General features: G+C 51.1%; 1 protein-coding gene across 6 annotated transcripts in view; it reads right to left on the reverse strand.

The window, feature by feature from the left end:
- Positions 1 to 16,535, reverse strand: part of CARS1 (cysteinyl-tRNA synthetase 1) — a 56,866-nt gene that overhangs the window by 10,886 nt on the left and 29,445 nt on the right. For 5 of the 6 annotated variants that reach the window (XM_037998856.2, XM_008010248.3, XM_008010075.3 and 2 more), the window contains 9 exons: positions 15,897 to 16,018; positions 8,024 to 8,136; positions 6,942 to 7,070; positions 6,432 to 6,561; positions 6,223 to 6,326; positions 5,666 to 5,763; positions 4,902 to 5,091; positions 3,534 to 3,602; positions 117 to 198 (listed from right to left, as the gene is read on the reverse strand). In XM_037998856.2, coding sequence (XP_037854784.2) covers positions 117 to 198; positions 3,534 to 3,602; positions 4,902 to 5,091; positions 5,666 to 5,763; positions 6,223 to 6,326; positions 6,432 to 6,561; positions 6,942 to 7,070; positions 8,024 to 8,136; positions 15,897 to 16,018 — 1,037 coding nt within the window. Of the gene's footprint in view, positions 1 to 116; positions 199 to 613; positions 657 to 3,533; positions 3,603 to 4,901; positions 5,092 to 5,665; positions 5,764 to 6,222; positions 6,327 to 6,431; positions 6,562 to 6,941; positions 7,071 to 8,023; positions 8,137 to 15,896; positions 16,019 to 16,535 lie in introns of all 6 variants that reach the window. The other variant, XR_005240532.2, reaches the window with a different exon arrangement.

The following is a 16,535-nucleotide window of genomic DNA, read 5'->3' on the forward strand; positions in this document are numbered from 1 at the left end:
GCCTTCACAAAGGATGATCCGGCCCGAACGCCATAGTGCCTAGGGGGAGACGCCCGAGTCCAGGGAGCCCAGTGAGGGGAACGGCTCCCACACTCTTTCCAGCAACTGGTCCTCACCTTTTTGCTCTCGGGCAATCTTCCGCACTCCTTCTCGGAATTCTGATAACACCTGAAGGTAGGGCATGACTGTGGACTCAAGCTGTGGAAAGAACAATTTTGGTTCGCTGAGAGCTGCTCACACTCCTATATTCATAACTGAACAATAACTCAGCGGCCATGACACAGGGCAGGGACTGCCATGGGCAGTGCTGCTGTGCACACTATAGCTGTGACCGGCATCCCAGAGCCTGGATGCTCTCGTCCCCGACGCGCGGTCCCTGCTAGGTGTGCAAGTCACACAGACTCTCAGGTCAGACAGCATGAAGTGAGCTTCCTTTCTACTGCAGCAGGTGGGCTCTGCAGCCGCTCTGCCCAGCTGCTGACAGGCCCTGCTTTTCTTAGGTCAGACACGCTGCTGTGAAACAGCTTGTCTTTATGGTTGCAGAGCGGCCATCTCTGGGAGGGACTATTTCCTAAGGGGCCCAAGGACATGACTCCCCAGGCTGGGGCCTTACCTATGCTGAGGCTGGCGGCTCCCGGGCCGTGCTTTCGTCTGATCTGTGGTCACACATACACTTGTTTAAGATTAATGAACTCCATTAAGTACCTACTATCTACATGCACAATAGCAGCTACACTAAGATTCACTACCCACAGTAACACTGGGGAGGCGGCCACAGGATAGAAAAACCTTTCTACTACATTTCCCTTTTTTTTTTGAGACAGAGTCTTGCTCTGTCACCAGGCTGCAGTGAAGTGGTGTGATCTCAGCTCACTACAACCTCCGCCTCCCAGGTTCAAGAGATTCACCTGCCTCAGCCTCCCGAGTGGCTGGGATTACAGGCACGCACCACCACGCCCAACCAATTTTTTGTATTTTTAGTAGAGACAGGGTTTCACCATGTCGGCCAGGATGTTCTCAATCTCCTGACCTCGTGATCCGCCCACCTCGGCCTCCCAAAGCATTTCCCCCTTTTTATTTTTGAGACAGAGTTTCGCTCTTGTTGCCCAGGCTGGCATGCAATGGCGATCTTGGCTCACCGCAACCTCTGCCTTCCAGGTTCAAGCAATTCTCCTGCCTCAGCCTCCCAAGTAGCTGGGATTACAGGCATGTGCCACCACGCCTGGCTAATTTTGTATTTTTAGTAGAGACAGGGTTTCTCCATGTTGGTCAGGCTGGTCTCAAACTCCTGACCTCAGGTGATCCACCCACCTCAGCCTCCCAAAGTGCTGCGATTACAGGTGTGAGCCACCACGCTGGGCTAGCATTTCCCTTTTTTTTTAACAGGACAGAAAAGGTTTTAGGCTTTTGAGCAAGGTTGCTCCCTGCCCCTTAGCTGATTCAGCAGCTCAATAACCAAAACAAAAACATTAGCAAGTGCTAGTTGGGCACATTGACTCACGACTGTAATCCCAGCACTTTGGGAGTTCGAGACTAGCCTGGCCAACATAGTGAAACCCAGTCTCTACTAAAATACAAAAAAAATTAGCCAGGCATGGTGGTGCACGCCTATAGTCCCAGCTACTTGGGAAGCTGAGGCAGGAGAATCACTTGAACTCGGGAGGCGGAGGCTGCAGTGACCGGAGATGGCGCCACTGCACTCCAGCCTGGGCGACAGAGTGAGACTCCATCTCAAAAACAAAAACACACAAATTTAGCAAGTGCAAAAGTCAGGCAGGTTAACAAGCCCTTGAGTCTAAGCCAAGCTCCCTTACATCCAATTCTGCATCTGAACTTTGGACTTCTTGGGGGTTTTAGATCTGTATCTCCACCGATCACACAGCCAACCCAGACAAGCCTCAGGGAAGGACCCCACTGCCAGGCTCAGCCCCAGCCCTAGGGGCACTGGAGGTGAGCTCTCAGAATGGCTGCAGGGGTCTGTCTCAAGGATGCCTGGGGCTGCAACCCCCACCTGAGCACACTAGCAGGTGGCTGTGTGGCAACACTGAGGTGGTACAAGATGTAGGAGCTGCCTCGCTTGCTCCTAAAACCATTTGGATTTGGAAGTTAATCCATGAATGTCAAATGGCCATGATGTGTGGGCACAGGACGTTTTGCCAGCAGGCTCACCATTCGCCACAGCTGCTTCTTCCCAATCAGCTGACTGCAAAGGCCAAACAAGGCTGCTTGGGGGATGCAGATGCGTGTACACAGCACACTGAAGGCACCCCCCACCAACCACAGCAGCCATTAAGATGAAAAACCCTGCAGTTCAAAGGCAGGCTGACTTTAACCCAGGAGGTATGTTTTGGTTTTTTGTTTTTAAAGAAAATAAATATCTTAGTATCATTTGCGCAAGAGAACAAAGAAGCTATGTGGGTTTTCTTAAAAGCACCAAAGAAGGTTCATATCAGGAAGTCTCAAAAATACTACACCAACAGCTAGCTAGTGCTAAGGCTGGCAAAAGGCACCAGATACACAGGCTAGGCGCTCTGGCAGGACTTCTTACAACACGGACTGTTTTCTCTTTGCAAGTTGGTTCCTGGGGGAGCATCTGTAAGCTCCATCTGCATGGGGGCTTTTCACACCACTTGTCATTAGGAAACAGGATTTTAAAAAGGTTTTGCATTTTCACTTTGTACTAAGCTCCTGTTTTAATTAAAATTACAGTTGTTATATTTAAATATTTAGATCTGCATTCTAATCGAATAGTTAAAGAGCATTCTTGACCTGGGAGGGGGTGGAAGTCCATTTGAAGAAGCCAGACTGTGGTCATGTCAGAGGGGACAGGGTTCTACAGCAGAGGGATATGACTGACAGTGTCTGCTCACATGCCAACTGCAAATGGAAGCCAGCAACGGACAGTCAGGGTGTTCTGGGTAGATTTTCTCACTGCACAGACCCACTAGACAGGGGGCTCTATAGGATGACCTCCCCCTGACCTGTGGGCCACAGTTCTAGGGGCAGGGGGTTCTGGCTCAGGCCATGTGGACCGACCTGGGCTCAGGGTCAGGACTGGGCCTGGTAGGGCATCTGCCCAGCCCCATGGGGACTGAGGCAGACAGTGGTGTATCTCCCCATTAGTGTAAACTCTGTGCTGTTTGTGAACTCTGCAGCCTTTCGATGAAGCGTTTACTGAATACAGATCAGCAAATGTGACAAAGTCACGTGAGAGTTCATGATGCCAAGTGGCCACAGCAAAATGCAAATAAGCAGTGGCCTATGTAGTTGGGGTCCAAGACTAAGCTCATGGGACAGCACAATGGCAAAGTGCCCTGAACCAACAGTCACAACCGAGAGAGACCCTCCACACTGGCAGGGCAGCTGACCACACTTAGCACTCTCAGAGCCAGATCTGCCTTTCAGCCCGAGGCGCTACCCGGAAGGGTCTGGTGTGGGTGGGTAGACAGAGGAGGGGCAGTTCAGGAGGGCACAGAGCAGTAGACCGTGGGGAGGGAGCAGGTGCAGAAGGCAGGACCCTGTAGGCTACTCACATTGAGGCTGGTTCCAGACCCTCCAACCGGGAACCCCAGGGAGCTCTCCTCTTCTATGGCCCCAAAGATCTAGGAAAAGAAACAGATGGGACCTGAAGCTGTGGGGAAATGAAGCCCGCATGTGGTGAGCAGCCATGAGCTGTGTTCCTCATTCACGGGAGGGGGTGCCCCAAAACCAGGAAAGAGACGGAAGCAGCAGCTCCAGGAGCCCCAGAAACATGAGCCCGAGGGTGCCCTCACTGTTCCAGGATGGCCCTGACTCACAGCTACCCTCTGCAGCTCTGTTTCAGCCAGAAGCCACTGGAGCCCGACAACAAGGAAAGAGGAGGAGAGGGCAGGGGGGTGAGTCCAGGCCCTGCTGGCCTTTCAACGTGCACTGCGGGGAAGGGCTCTGCATAGGATGTCTTCAGAGAGGAGGCCTTGTCCCTGGTTTTCCTTCTCTCTTCCTTTTTTTTTTTTTGAGATGGAGTCTCGCTCCGTCGCCCAGGCTGGAGTGCAGTGGCGCAATCTTGGCTCACTGCAAGCTCCGCTTCCTGGGTTCACGCCATTCTCCTGCCTCAGCCTCCCAAGTAGCTAGGACTACAGGAGCCCGCGACCACGCCTGGCTAATTTTTTGTATTTTTTTTAGTAGAGACGGGGTTTCACCATGTTAGCCAGGATAGTCTCGATCTCCTGACCTCGTGATCTCCACCTGCCTCGGCCTCCCAAAGTGCTGGGATTACAGACATGAGCCACCGCGCCTGGCCTGGTTTTGCTTTTCAAACTCCAAGATGGGAGTAGAGGGAAACTGAGGCAAAGGAAAGAAATAGCTCTGAGTAAGGGACAACTATATGGTTGTCACTTCTTTTTGTCTGCTTTTAAGACAGGGTCTCCCCTCTACTGCCCAGGGTGGAGTGCAGTAGTACAATCACGCCTCACTATGGCCTTAACCTCCTGGGCTCAAGCGAGCCCCTCACCTCAGCCTCCCAAGCAGCTGGATAACAGGTGTTTGCCACCATACCTGGCTAATTTTTAATGTATTTTGTAGACATGGGGTCTCACTATGTTGCCCAGGCTGGTTTTGAACTCCTGGGCTCAAGTGATACACTCACCTGCCTCCCAAAGTGTTGGGGTTACAGGTGGTTATAACTCCCAAAGTGTTATAGGTTATAGGTTATAGCTATGCTGTGCTTATGGGTGTCATCTCTAACACGTGAAAAGTACACCAGGAACCAAACACGTGGATGGAAGCACGTCTCCACGACTCAGAGGTGCTGGGCACCAGGCACAGCTTTGGGGGGCACCAGAGGCCTCTGTTCTCCCAGTCCTGGGGCCTGGCTCCTGTGTCTCCACAGGCTGAGGGATATGCCTACCTGGGGCCTGGGTTACCTTCAGCATATGGGTGAGGTAGAGGCCGATGTTCTCCAACAGAGCCCGGTTGGGCCTCTTCCTCACGGCTTTCCGGGCTGCCATATAGAGGTTGCACTGACTGACCAAGGCCCGCATCTCTTCCATGACTGTGCGGGTGTCAACGTTGTCACAGAGGGCTTCATGAATTGCTGTCTTCTTGTCATAAAAGCTGAGTAACAAAGAGGAAGGAATGTGAAGTCAGACCTGATAACACACCATAGGAATTCTCCATGTGGCCAGGTGCAGATTACAGGGATTACAGCGCCTGTAATCCCAGCACTCTGGGAGGCTGAGGTGGGTGGATCACCTGAGGTCGGGAGTTCGAGACCAGCCTGACAATCATGGAGAAACCCCCGTCTCTACTAACAATATGAAATTAGCTGGGCATGGTGGCAGGCGCCTGTAATCCCAGCTACTCAGGAGGCTGAGGCAGGAGAATCACTTGAACCCGGGAGGTGGAGGTTGTGGTGAGCCGAGATTATGCCATTGCACTCCAGCCTAGCCAACAAGGGTGAAACTCCATCTCAAAAGGAAAAAAAACAAAAAAAATAAATTCTCCATGCACTTCAACAATCAGAGCAGCTCCCATTAGCAGAGCCGCCTATCCTGAATGAATTCTGCACAATGTACGACAGTGTCCCCAGCCCTTCCTCGGCAGTCCAGGACACATGGTGGCCAAGATGCGAGGCTAGGCATAGCACATGGGCATGCTAGAAAATCCCAAAGAAAAGGCACCACCTTACTTCTTATTCAGTTCCGCTTCTTCTTCTCCCCACTTTTCAAACTGACCAGTGATGTCAACAGGAGCTCGAAGGATATCTTTCACATTTAAGAAAAACTCCTGAAGTTAGAAAAACCAGTTTAACAGCATTTAGACAACTTTTCTATCCTGAAATATCTGATAAAACTGTTCTACTGCTGTGATTTTACTTTTGGTAAAAATCTGAAAGATCAGAATACACTGACATTATGCAAGTGGTCAGAAAGGAAGGAAAAGATATTTCTTTGACAGAAACATGTTCTTGCTTTAGGTTCACGGATGCTCATTTGGTGGGAAGTACAAGTCAGAAGGACGTGCACTGCAGTGACTAGGAGGATGAGGCCTCCGTCCACTCCGCTGAGCCGTCGGCCATTTCAGGAGCGGTCCCGAACCTGTTTTACCCACTAGCATGGAGGTGCTTTCACCAATGCGCTGGTCTCCATTAGAGGCATCGGGAGGCTGCTGCACACCACTCCACAAGGAGCCCACTGTGCAGGGGAGGCTGCTCTGCCAACCTCCACGAAGGGGCTGAGAACTCACATTCAAGAACTTCTCATACTGAAGCGCTGACTCCATGGTGTTGCTGGAGTAGTCCAGGGTGTCCTTCCACGAGTGCATGAGGAAGGCCAGCCGCAACTGCCGTGCTACAGGGGGACACAAGACAGCGACGCCCTTATCTTCCCGAGGGCTACAGCCATTACACATCTATGAGAAGGTGGGTAGGGTCTGTGGGAGAAGCCAGTGTATACCTGAATGCTTCTTCAAGGCATCTTTAATGGTGATGAAGTTTTTCAGTGACTTTGACATTTTGCAGCCTGCAATGGTCAGGTGGCCTGTATGCAGGAAGTACCTGACCCAGCAGTCGTTTTCAAAGTAGGCCTGTGCGGAAAGAGACATAGGACATCAACAGTCATGTGTCACTGGGGCCGCCTCCTGCCACCTGCACTGTCTGCTGCCTTGTGGGTGCTGTCCACAGGCAGGAGCTGCACTTCCCAGGTGGTGCAGGCAGGGCTTGGAAGGAGAGCCCAGGTTAATAAGCCAGCAGGTACCACAACTGGTTCAAATCCAGGCCAGTCTGTTGCCAAAGGCCAGGCTGTCAATGCAGGCAACCACACTAAATGATCAGGGTTCAGATTCCACAAGCCCTGAGGAAGGTGTCAAGTGCTAGTGAGAGAGGCCCTCCTGAGGCGAGGCCCGGGCTGACTTTTCCTCCACTGCAGTGCTCTTGCAGCTGACAAGGGGACCCTGTCTCCGCCTACCTCCGACTGCGCCAGCTCGTTGTCATGGTGGGGGAATCGGAGGTCGAACCCACCTCCGTGAATGTCCATCGAAGCCCCTAGGAGGGTGCCTGCCATGGCCGAGCACTCGATATGCCAGCCCGGACGACCCTGGAGAAAGTCGAACACACAGTAACCGACTGGCCTACCCGCGTGTCCAGGCCTTTATCATTTATCACTCCAAGTTGATGGCCCTTAAACCCTCTGAACTTTATTGGAATAAGCGTTAAATCCCACACATGAAAAGACTAAGGGAAGGCTGGACGAGATGGCTCCTCACACCTATAATCCCAGTACTTTGGGAGGCTGAGGCGGGCAGATCACGAGGTCAGGGGTTCAAGAGCAGCCTGGCCAACATGGTGAAATCCCATCTCTACTAAAAATACAAAAATTAGCTGAGCATGGTGGCATGTGCCTGTAATCCCAGCTACTCTGGAGGCTGAGGCAGGAGAATCGCTTGAACCAGGACCAGGAGGGAGAGGTTGTAGTGAGGTGAGATCGCGCCACTGCATTCCAGCCTGGCGACAGAGTAAGACTCTATCTCAGGGGGAAAAAAAAAAAAAAAAGGACTAAGGATAGCCTTCTTTGGTGAAGTTCATAAACCAGTCCTGTGTGAGCTGAGGCTTAGGTGAAGTTAGTGAATTACATCCAGACCTCTGAGCCCTTGACAGCTGCAGATGGTCACGTCCCTTCCTAGGTTACCCTCCAGTCGAGAACTGCTGTCACCGGGAATATCAGAGGGCATCCTATACCCTGGGGCCTGGAATACTCAGAGTCACAGGACACAAGAACCAAGAAGCCTCCATGGGGGTCTACTCCGATCACGTCTCCACTTACAGGCCAGGAAACAGAAATCCCGGGAGGGAAGTGATTTGTCCAGAGACTCAGGGAGTTTCCATGATGTCCAGGTCCCTGGGGCCAGGCAGTCTGTGCTGCACACACACCAGGTTCCGGCCCAGTGACAACACCCTTCACACACAGGGCGGCCTCTGCCGGGGACTTGAGAGTGCGGCTGGTGCCAGTGCCCCTGCCCAAGCCCCACGCCTTCTAGGCCACTCGCTCACCTTTCCCCAAGGGCACGGCCAGGATGGTTCTCCGGGCTTGGAGGCCTTCCACAGAGCAAAGTCGTTGGGAGAGCGCTTCTCACTCAGGCGGTCTGCAGAAATGCTGAGGTCCCCTGCGAACACGAGGGACGCCAGGCAAGGCCACTCAGCAAGGCCACTCAGCAGCACCCACAGATCCAGGCGTCTCACTTCACAAACACGAGGGACGCCAGGCAAGGCCACTCAGCAGCACCCACAGATCCAGGCGTCTCACTTCGCAAACATGAGGGACGCCAGGCAAGGCCACTCAGCAGCACCCACAGATCCAGGCGTCTCACTTCGCAAACACGAGGGACGCCAGGCAAGGCCACTCAGCAGCACCCACAGATCCAGGCGTCTCACTTCGCAAACACGAGGGACGCCAGGCAAGGCCACTCAGCAGCACCCACAGATCCAGGCGTCTCACTTCGCAAACACGAGGGACGCCAGGCAAGGCCACTCAGCAAGGCCACTCAGCAGCACCCACAGATCCAGGCGTCTCACTTCGCAAACACGAGGGACGCCAGGCAAGGCCACTCAGCAAGGCCACTCAGCAGCACCCACAGATCCAGGCGTCTCACTTCGCAAACACGAGGGACGCCAGGCAAGGCCACTCAGCAGCACCCACAGATCCAGGCGTCTCACTTCGCAAACACGAGGGACGCCAGGCAAGGCCACTCAGCAAGGCCACTCAGCAGCACCCACAGATCCAGGCGTCTCACTTCGCAAACACGAGGGACGCCAGGCAAGGCCACTCAGCAGCACCCACAGATCCAGGCATCTCACTTCGCAAACACGAGGGACGCCAGGCAAGGCCACTCAGCAGCGCCCACAGATCCAGGCGTCTCACTTCGCAAACACGAGGGACGCCAGGCAAGGCCACTCAGCAAGGCCACTCAGCAGCACCCACAGATCCAGGCGTCTCACTTCGCAAACACGAGGGACGCCAGGCAAGGCCACTCAGCAAGGCCACTCAGCAGCACCCACAGATCCAGGCGTCTCACTTCGCAAACACGAGGGACGCCAGGCAAGGCCACTCAGCAGCACCCACAGATCCAGGCGTCTCACTTCGCAAACACGAGGGACGCCAGGCAAGGCCACTCAGCAAGGCCACTCAGCAGCACCCACAGATCCAGGCGTCTCACTTCACAAACACGAGGGACGCCAGGCAAGGCCACTCAGCAAGGCCACTCAGCAGCACCCACAGATCCAGGCGTCTCACTTCACAAACACGAGGGACGCCAGGCAAGGCCACTCAGCAGCGCCCACAGATCCAGGCGTCTCACTTCAAGGCCATTCTGGGTGCCTGATGGTCAGTCCTTCTGACCAACTTCTGTTTATTAATTTGCCTCAAGCGCTTCTTCAAGTTTACTATGTATTACCAGATTCTGGTGTTGACCAGTGTCTAGATTTACAAAATGGTTCATAAGCCCCAAAGTCACCAGCGTATACACCAGTGTCCAAGCAGACCTGGCTGACCTGAGGCCACATCTGGGGTGTCCGTAAGACATTCTCCTTCCTGCTGCCTTCTCACAGCATCAGCCCACCAGTGTCTAGGACAGGTGACAGCACTCTGGGCTAAAGCTAGGAGGTGACGTAGTGGTACAGCCCACTGGGGCGTGGCTCAGGGATCCTGCCTGGTTCACGCAGGTGGGGCCAATATGTCAATGGCCTGCACGACTACTTGCTTACGGGTTCCGGGGGATACAAGGACGCAGCTAAGCTGCCGTGTACTACTGCAGGGAACCTGGCGGCAGTGCAGTGGTGAAGAGGACACTTGCTGTCCCTGCGTATTTGTAAGGGGAAAAAAGGTGAAGGAAACTAAAGAACAGTCCAGGAAGGCCATAAGAAAAGGGGAGTACTACTCTTGGCACAAATTCTATTTCCTAGACAAAGCCAATGATCACCCGGCCAACAAAAAACGAGACAGTCTATGCCTTGCCGGAGGGGTGAGAAATAAGCCCTGGGTGAATTCCATGCATTGACTTGGTGACACTCAGCCACCTGATACTCAGGGTACAAGATGGTCTGAGTCCCCAGAAAAGGAATGCACCATCACTGCAGATTTCTCTCAACAGTACATGCAGGACCAATGGAAAAGAGTAGCTGCTGTGAACACAAAAACCTGTGAGCCAGTCCAAAGGCCACACAGAGAATCACCCTTTGTTCGATGAATGGGCAGAGCAGAGGCCTTCCCTGCAGGCACAGGGTTGCCAGGACCCACTCCAGGTCTTGCCTGGCTGCTGCAGCCTTTCCTGGTCCCTGGTCTAAGGGCTGCCTTAGGTGCTGTCACCCCCTTGTGGAGGAAGAACAGACTCCACCTAGGGTTCTAACTCAGGTGACCTTGAAGAGGCTGCAGTGAGATCATTCCAGGTAACAAATCCACTTTTCAGGTACCTAATCAGGCAACAGACCTAAGCTGCCCTGAGAAACAGAGTCAAGAGGAAAAGTACTGCTAAATATATTTTTTAAAACACCAACTTCATGATTATAAAGTATGTACTAAATGTAAAATATTTGGAAGATAAAAAAAAGAAAACTAGGGAAAAAATTGCCATAATCATTTAACCTAGGAATTACTACTATTAACATTTTGGAGCACTGAATCCCAGATTTAAAAAAAAACAAAAACAAAAACAAAAAACCTCTGATTTATCCACCAGATTTATCCACCAACACAGAAGGACTCTGTCCTAGCTTCCTTCTACCCCCTCACCGTTCTGCCATCGACAATTTTGCGAAAGCACAATTTGATATGGCTTATGACATTCTCTTTTAGATGCTCTTTGATAGAAAATGTACATTTACGTTTTTAATTTTTCATTATTATGAAGTTACTTATGAAAGCTTATATCTGATTTTTTTAAAAATACACTTTGAAAAAATTTACAACAGAGAACACAGGACCCTCCCCACAAATACCCTATCCTCCAGCAAATGTCACACTGCAACTGCCCTCATAGGGTTAATGAGAATTCCAAGCCAGGTTACAGGCAGAATGACGAGGCCGGTCACCGGCCAGGTGTAGCGCACATCCACCCGCTTCCCTGCAGCTCTAACTAACTGAGAGTCACACAACCCGCTGACCACCTGCTCCACCACTGTTCCTAGAAATAGACTCTCTGACCCTGGGCCTTTTTACCAAGAATTACTTAAGGTATTTTTCAGATTCTGAATTCCAGCAGGACAGCAGCCGCCAACTGGTCTGAAGACCTGCACCAAGGAACTGACTCGTCGCAGAAATGCGGTTTACCTCCCTGTCCCACGACTTCACCCCTCACTTCCCCAGCAACCAGCAATCCCCATCACCTGTCCAGGCCAATTAAAAACCCCTCCACAAATCTCTCAGGGAGGCGGATCTGAGGTTTCCTCCCATCTCCATTTGTTCACCACGCAATTACTACACTTCTTCTGTGGCAACCCCTGGTATCCCGGTATTTTGACTCACTATGCATTGGGCAACAGACCTATTACGGTTACAACACAATCTCTTTCAAGTTCTCCTTCTTGGTTTCACTTCCTGTCTCTCTCCCCAGAGGCAGAGTGAGTGTTTCTAGCTTTGACCCTACAAGCAGGTTCGTACCAGCACAACAGGGTCCTGTTCTCTCCCATCGAGGGAGCTTCCTCCCTGCACTAGGCCTTCCTGCCACAGGCCTTCCCAAGTGGTCTGCAGGGCCCATCGGCCTCTGGTGGGCCCTCTTACCTGACGGCGGGAGGAGCTGTCATCAGCTAGGACCACGCCGGCCCCAGCATCACCCCTCCCCTTTTCCTCTGCCATTAGAGTCCCCATGGCTAGAGGCACGTGACTGCACAGAGCTGAGGCTACACTCCTTATGACTCCCTACGGTGGGGGGAGGTTGCGGGGGTGGTCATGTGCTCAGGTCTGATCACTGACTGTGGAGGGGTGGAAATCCATGTCCCTCTTTGGTCCTGCGTATCTGCTGTTAGATTCTACTCCTTTCCTGGAACTTAAACCAATGCTGAAGTCATTCTGGAAGAAAATGGGTCCAAGAATAAATGATATTTAAGAAAAAGAGCCTAGATGGGGCCCATAGCAAAATTCTTCATAAAGTGGTGAGTCAGTGTGCTCTAGCTGCCTCCGGAACGTTCCTTCACCACGTGACCTGAGGGCACTGCTCCACTTACCACTCCCATCTTTCCCATGCGCTGCCGGTTTCCTCCCAGCATCTAAGTGTCAAATGCAGTGTGAGTTATTCACGGCTTCCTCTAAGGACTTTAAGAAACGCTCGACTATATCCATAGTTACATTCCGTTTTTGTCTTGTTATTCAAACATACATACATACACACACACACACAGGATCTTGCTCTGTCACCCCAGCTGGAGAGCAACGGTGTAATCACAGCTCGCTACAGCCTCGACCTCCCTGGCTCAAGCAACCCTCTCACATCAGCCCCCTGAGTAGCTGGGACTACAGGTGTACGATACCACGCTCAGTTAATTTTTAAATTTTTTGTAGAGATGGGTTCTCACTACATTGCCCATGCTGGTCTCGAATTTCTGGCCCCAAGTGATCCTCCTGCCTCGGCCTCCCAAAGTGCTGAATTATAGGCATGAGCTATAATTCAGCCCTAATATGTTTTTTAATCTTCTACTTTCATTAATTAAACTTGCTAAGGGTTTTTCTATATTATTTTTTGAGAAGAATCAGCTTTTAGCTTTTACAATTATTTGTTTCTTTAATCTCTGATTTTACTTTATATCCTCCTATTTCTTTCCACTTCTTCTTGTTCCTTTCTCGACTTTTTGACTGACTGCTTAGCTCACTCATTTCCTGTTTTTAAATTTGAGATGGAGTCTCTCTGTCACCCAGGTTGGAGTGCAGTGGCACGATCTCAGCTCACTGCAACCTCCGCCTCTGGTGTTCAAGCGATTCTTCTGCCTCACCCTCCCAAGTAGCTGGGACTACAGGTAAGCACCACCACACCTGGCTAATTTTTGTATTTTTAGTAGAGGTGGGGTTTCATCACATTGGCCAGGCTGGTCACGAACTCCTGACCTTGTGATCCGCCTGCCTTGGCCTCCCAAAGTGCTGGGATTACAGGAGTGAGCCACTGTGCCCGGAGGCTCAATTATTTTTAATCTTTGTCTTTTAATAACTACATTTAAAAACATCAATTTCCTCTAATCGGTGCTTTAGAGGCATTCTCCAGATTCGGTGTGTGGCAGCTTTGCTGCTACTCTGCTTAAACACCCCTTACTTCCCATCGTGGTTTTCTTTCCTACGAGTTATCCAGGAGCATGATTTCAACTGCCCAGACAAGTTTGTACACTTCAGATGTCCTGTCAGTGTTGATATCTTTTTTATTTAAAAAAATTTTTTTAATGTTTTTGAGACAGTCTTGCTCTGTTGACCAGGCTGGAGTGCAATGGCACAATCAGGGCTCACTGCAGCCTCGACCTCTTGGGCTCAAGTGATCCTCCTGCCTCAGGCTCTTAAGTAGCTGGGACTATAGACACCACATCCAGCTCATTTTTAAACTTTTTGCAGAAAGGGGGTCTCCCTATGTTGCCCAGGCTGGTCTTGAACTCCTGGGCTCAAGCAATCCTCCTGCCTCGGCCTCCCAAAGTGCTGGGATTACAGGTGTGGGTCACCATATCCGGCCAAGTGTTGTTATCTAATACAATTGCTCCGTGGTCAGGGAATGAGGTCTCCTTGAAAATAGTTCTTTGGGATTTGTGGAAATCTCTTTCTGTGGCCTGGCGTATGGTTCTGTGTTCTTGGAAGGAAAGGATGTTCTTTAATTCCTGAGTGCGAAGTTCTCAGCTCTCAAACCAAGCCTGTTAACTGTATTTCAAACCTTCCATACCCATATTAATTCTTGGCCTACTTGATCTGTCAACTCCTGGGAAGTGTGTGAAATGTGGGTGTGTCCACTCTGGTTCTAGGATTGTGGAGGCTTCTGGTCCACAGAGGCTCAAGCTGCGTCCTCTCAGAGCTGAGGCATTTTATCACCACAAACCCGCCCCTCTACTCACAAACCTGGAGCCTAAAATGCCATGGGTCTGATACTTCATGTTAACCTGGCTACCTCTATCTTTTCTCAGTCTGTGTTGTGCGGTTTTATTTTATTATTATTTTTTTTGAAGCAGAGTCTCATTCTGTCACCCAGGCTGGAGCGCAGTGGCACTATCTTGGCTCACTATAACCTCTGCCTCCCGGCTTCAAGTGATTCTCATCCCTCAGCCTCTTGAGTAGCTGGGATTACAGGAATGCACCACCACACCCAGCTAATTTGTGTATTTTTAGTAGAGATGGGGTTTCACCATGTTGGCCAGGCTGGTCTTGAACTCCCAACCCTCAGGTGATCCGCCCACCGCAGCCTCCCAAAGTGCTGGGATTATAGGCATGAGCCACTGCACCTTTATTTTAGGTTCTGATATTTCTTTAGGATAGAGACCTAAATTAGATCAAAAAGTATGAACATTTTTATGGCCAAATTTGTCTTCCAGAAACACTAGGGCAGGCGGGGTGGGGGTACAGAACGTGCCCTGGCACACTGAGGGAATTCCCACTCTGCGGGGAGGCTTCCAACCTTGCCTCTTGTGGATGTGTCCCCAGATTCACTTAAGGAATAAACATGAAGAAAACGCCAATGAAACGGTTCCCAATATAATTCTGCCTGGTCTATAAAAAGCCCAATATCTGTGTTTGAAGCATTTGGATCCAGATGGGTGCAGAGGCTGTTGTCAAATATGCATCACTCAGCACACATCCCGGCACCCCACAATCCCCCTAAACCTCACATGCTCAGCCAGCAAACACCAGCCTGAGAATCCAGGCCCCAGGGGCCACTATGTTTCTCAAGACAGTGCTGTGTTTACTGTCTTTTGTTTCTTAAAAAATAACACAACATAGGCCAGGCGCGGCGGCTCAAGCCTGTAATCCCAGCACTTTGGGAGGCCGAGACGGGCGGATCACGAGGTCAGGAGATCGAGACCATCCTGGCTAACCCGGTGAAACCCCGTCTCTACTAAAAAAATACAAAAAACTAGCCGGGCGAGGTGGCGGGCGACTGTAGTCCCAGCTACTCGGGAGGCTGAGGCAGGAGAATGGCGTAAACCCGGGAGGCGGAGCTTGCAGTGAGCTGAGATCCGGCCACTGCACCCCAGCCTGGGCGACAGAGCGAGACTCCATCTCAAAAAAAAATAAAATAAAATAACACACCATAAAAAAATGAAATTCTGTCTTTTACAGCAACATGGATGGAACCGGAAGACGTTCTGTTAAGTGAAATAAGCCCGGCAGAGAAAGACAAATATCACATGTTCTCTCTCTTATGTGGGAGCTAAAAAATGGTGGACCTCAAGGAGACACAGAGTAGAATGGTGGTCACCAGAGGCTGAGAAGGGTCAGAGCAGGGGGAGGGAGTGAAGAGAGGTTGGTTTCTAGGCACAAACACACAGACAGAAGCAATAAGTTCTTGTGTTCAACAGCACAGTAGTGTGACTACAGTTACCAAAAAATTTGTTGTATATTTCAAAATAGCTAGAAGATCTGGAACATTCCCAATGCAAAGAAAAAACAAATGTCTATGATGATGAGCATCCTAATTACCCTGATCATTACACATTGTGTGCATGTATTAAAACATCACATGTACCCCGTAAATTGCACAATTATTATGTATCAATTAAAAAAACACATTTCATGGTCTTAGAGCTGCATAATGGTGAGTGTAGAAAACTCCTAAAATTCCTTCAGGTGAAAAACCAGTGTTCCCAAGAGACTGAGGGGTGGGCTCAGCGCAGCCTCCGTGGCCATGCAGAGTAAACACACCCAAGCTGTGCCAGGACGGAGAGCCCACAGTGCTCTCAGGCATGCCCTCCTCACCTTCCCCTTCCTGAAGGGCTTTCTGATCGCCAACGGCCTCAGGCACCAGCTTCCCATAGGAGTGCTTCTCGCTAGAAGCAAACTTCGCTGTATCAAAGTAGACAGACCCATTGGAGACATAGCTGGAAAACAAAAAAGGAATTGGGTGAGGGGAATCTAACAGACCCAAAAGTGTTTCAGCAGGATGACAGTAACAAAATAAAGCAGGGCTATAAAACTGTGAAATCTGTGGCCTATCTACTCTCTGTGGTGGCCACTGAAAACGGTATCAGCTGTTTGGACTGAGTGGGACACGAGGGCTCATCCCGCTGAGGAGGCGGCCTGCTTGCCCTGGGCAGCTCATCCCTCTGCCTGCCGTCCTGTGAGCCATGCAGCTCCCATCCCGCCTTGCTCAGGGCTGCTGCCATCCTCACTCCTGTGTGGCCTTGCCTTTCCCTGAATGTCCACACACCCTCAGCGTGGCCCAGCTGAGGCTCTTGGCCTCCACGAAGCACTCCAGATTACTCCAGTCTGGAATGACCCGTCCTCTCTGAGCTTCGGCTTGCCCGTGCCTCTCAGCTTGGCACAGCCTCTTATGCTGCCTCACAGTAGTCTGTGTTAAGTGGGGAGAGAAGCAGCGCTAATGCTTAAGAGTCTGCC

The sequence above is a fragment of the Chlorocebus sabaeus genome, chromosome 1 (genome assembly GCF_047675955.1).
Source record: "Chlorocebus sabaeus isolate Y175 chromosome 1, mChlSab1.0.hap1, whole genome shotgun sequence".
Lineage (NCBI taxonomy): Eukaryota > Metazoa > Chordata > Mammalia > Primates > Cercopithecidae > Chlorocebus > Chlorocebus sabaeus.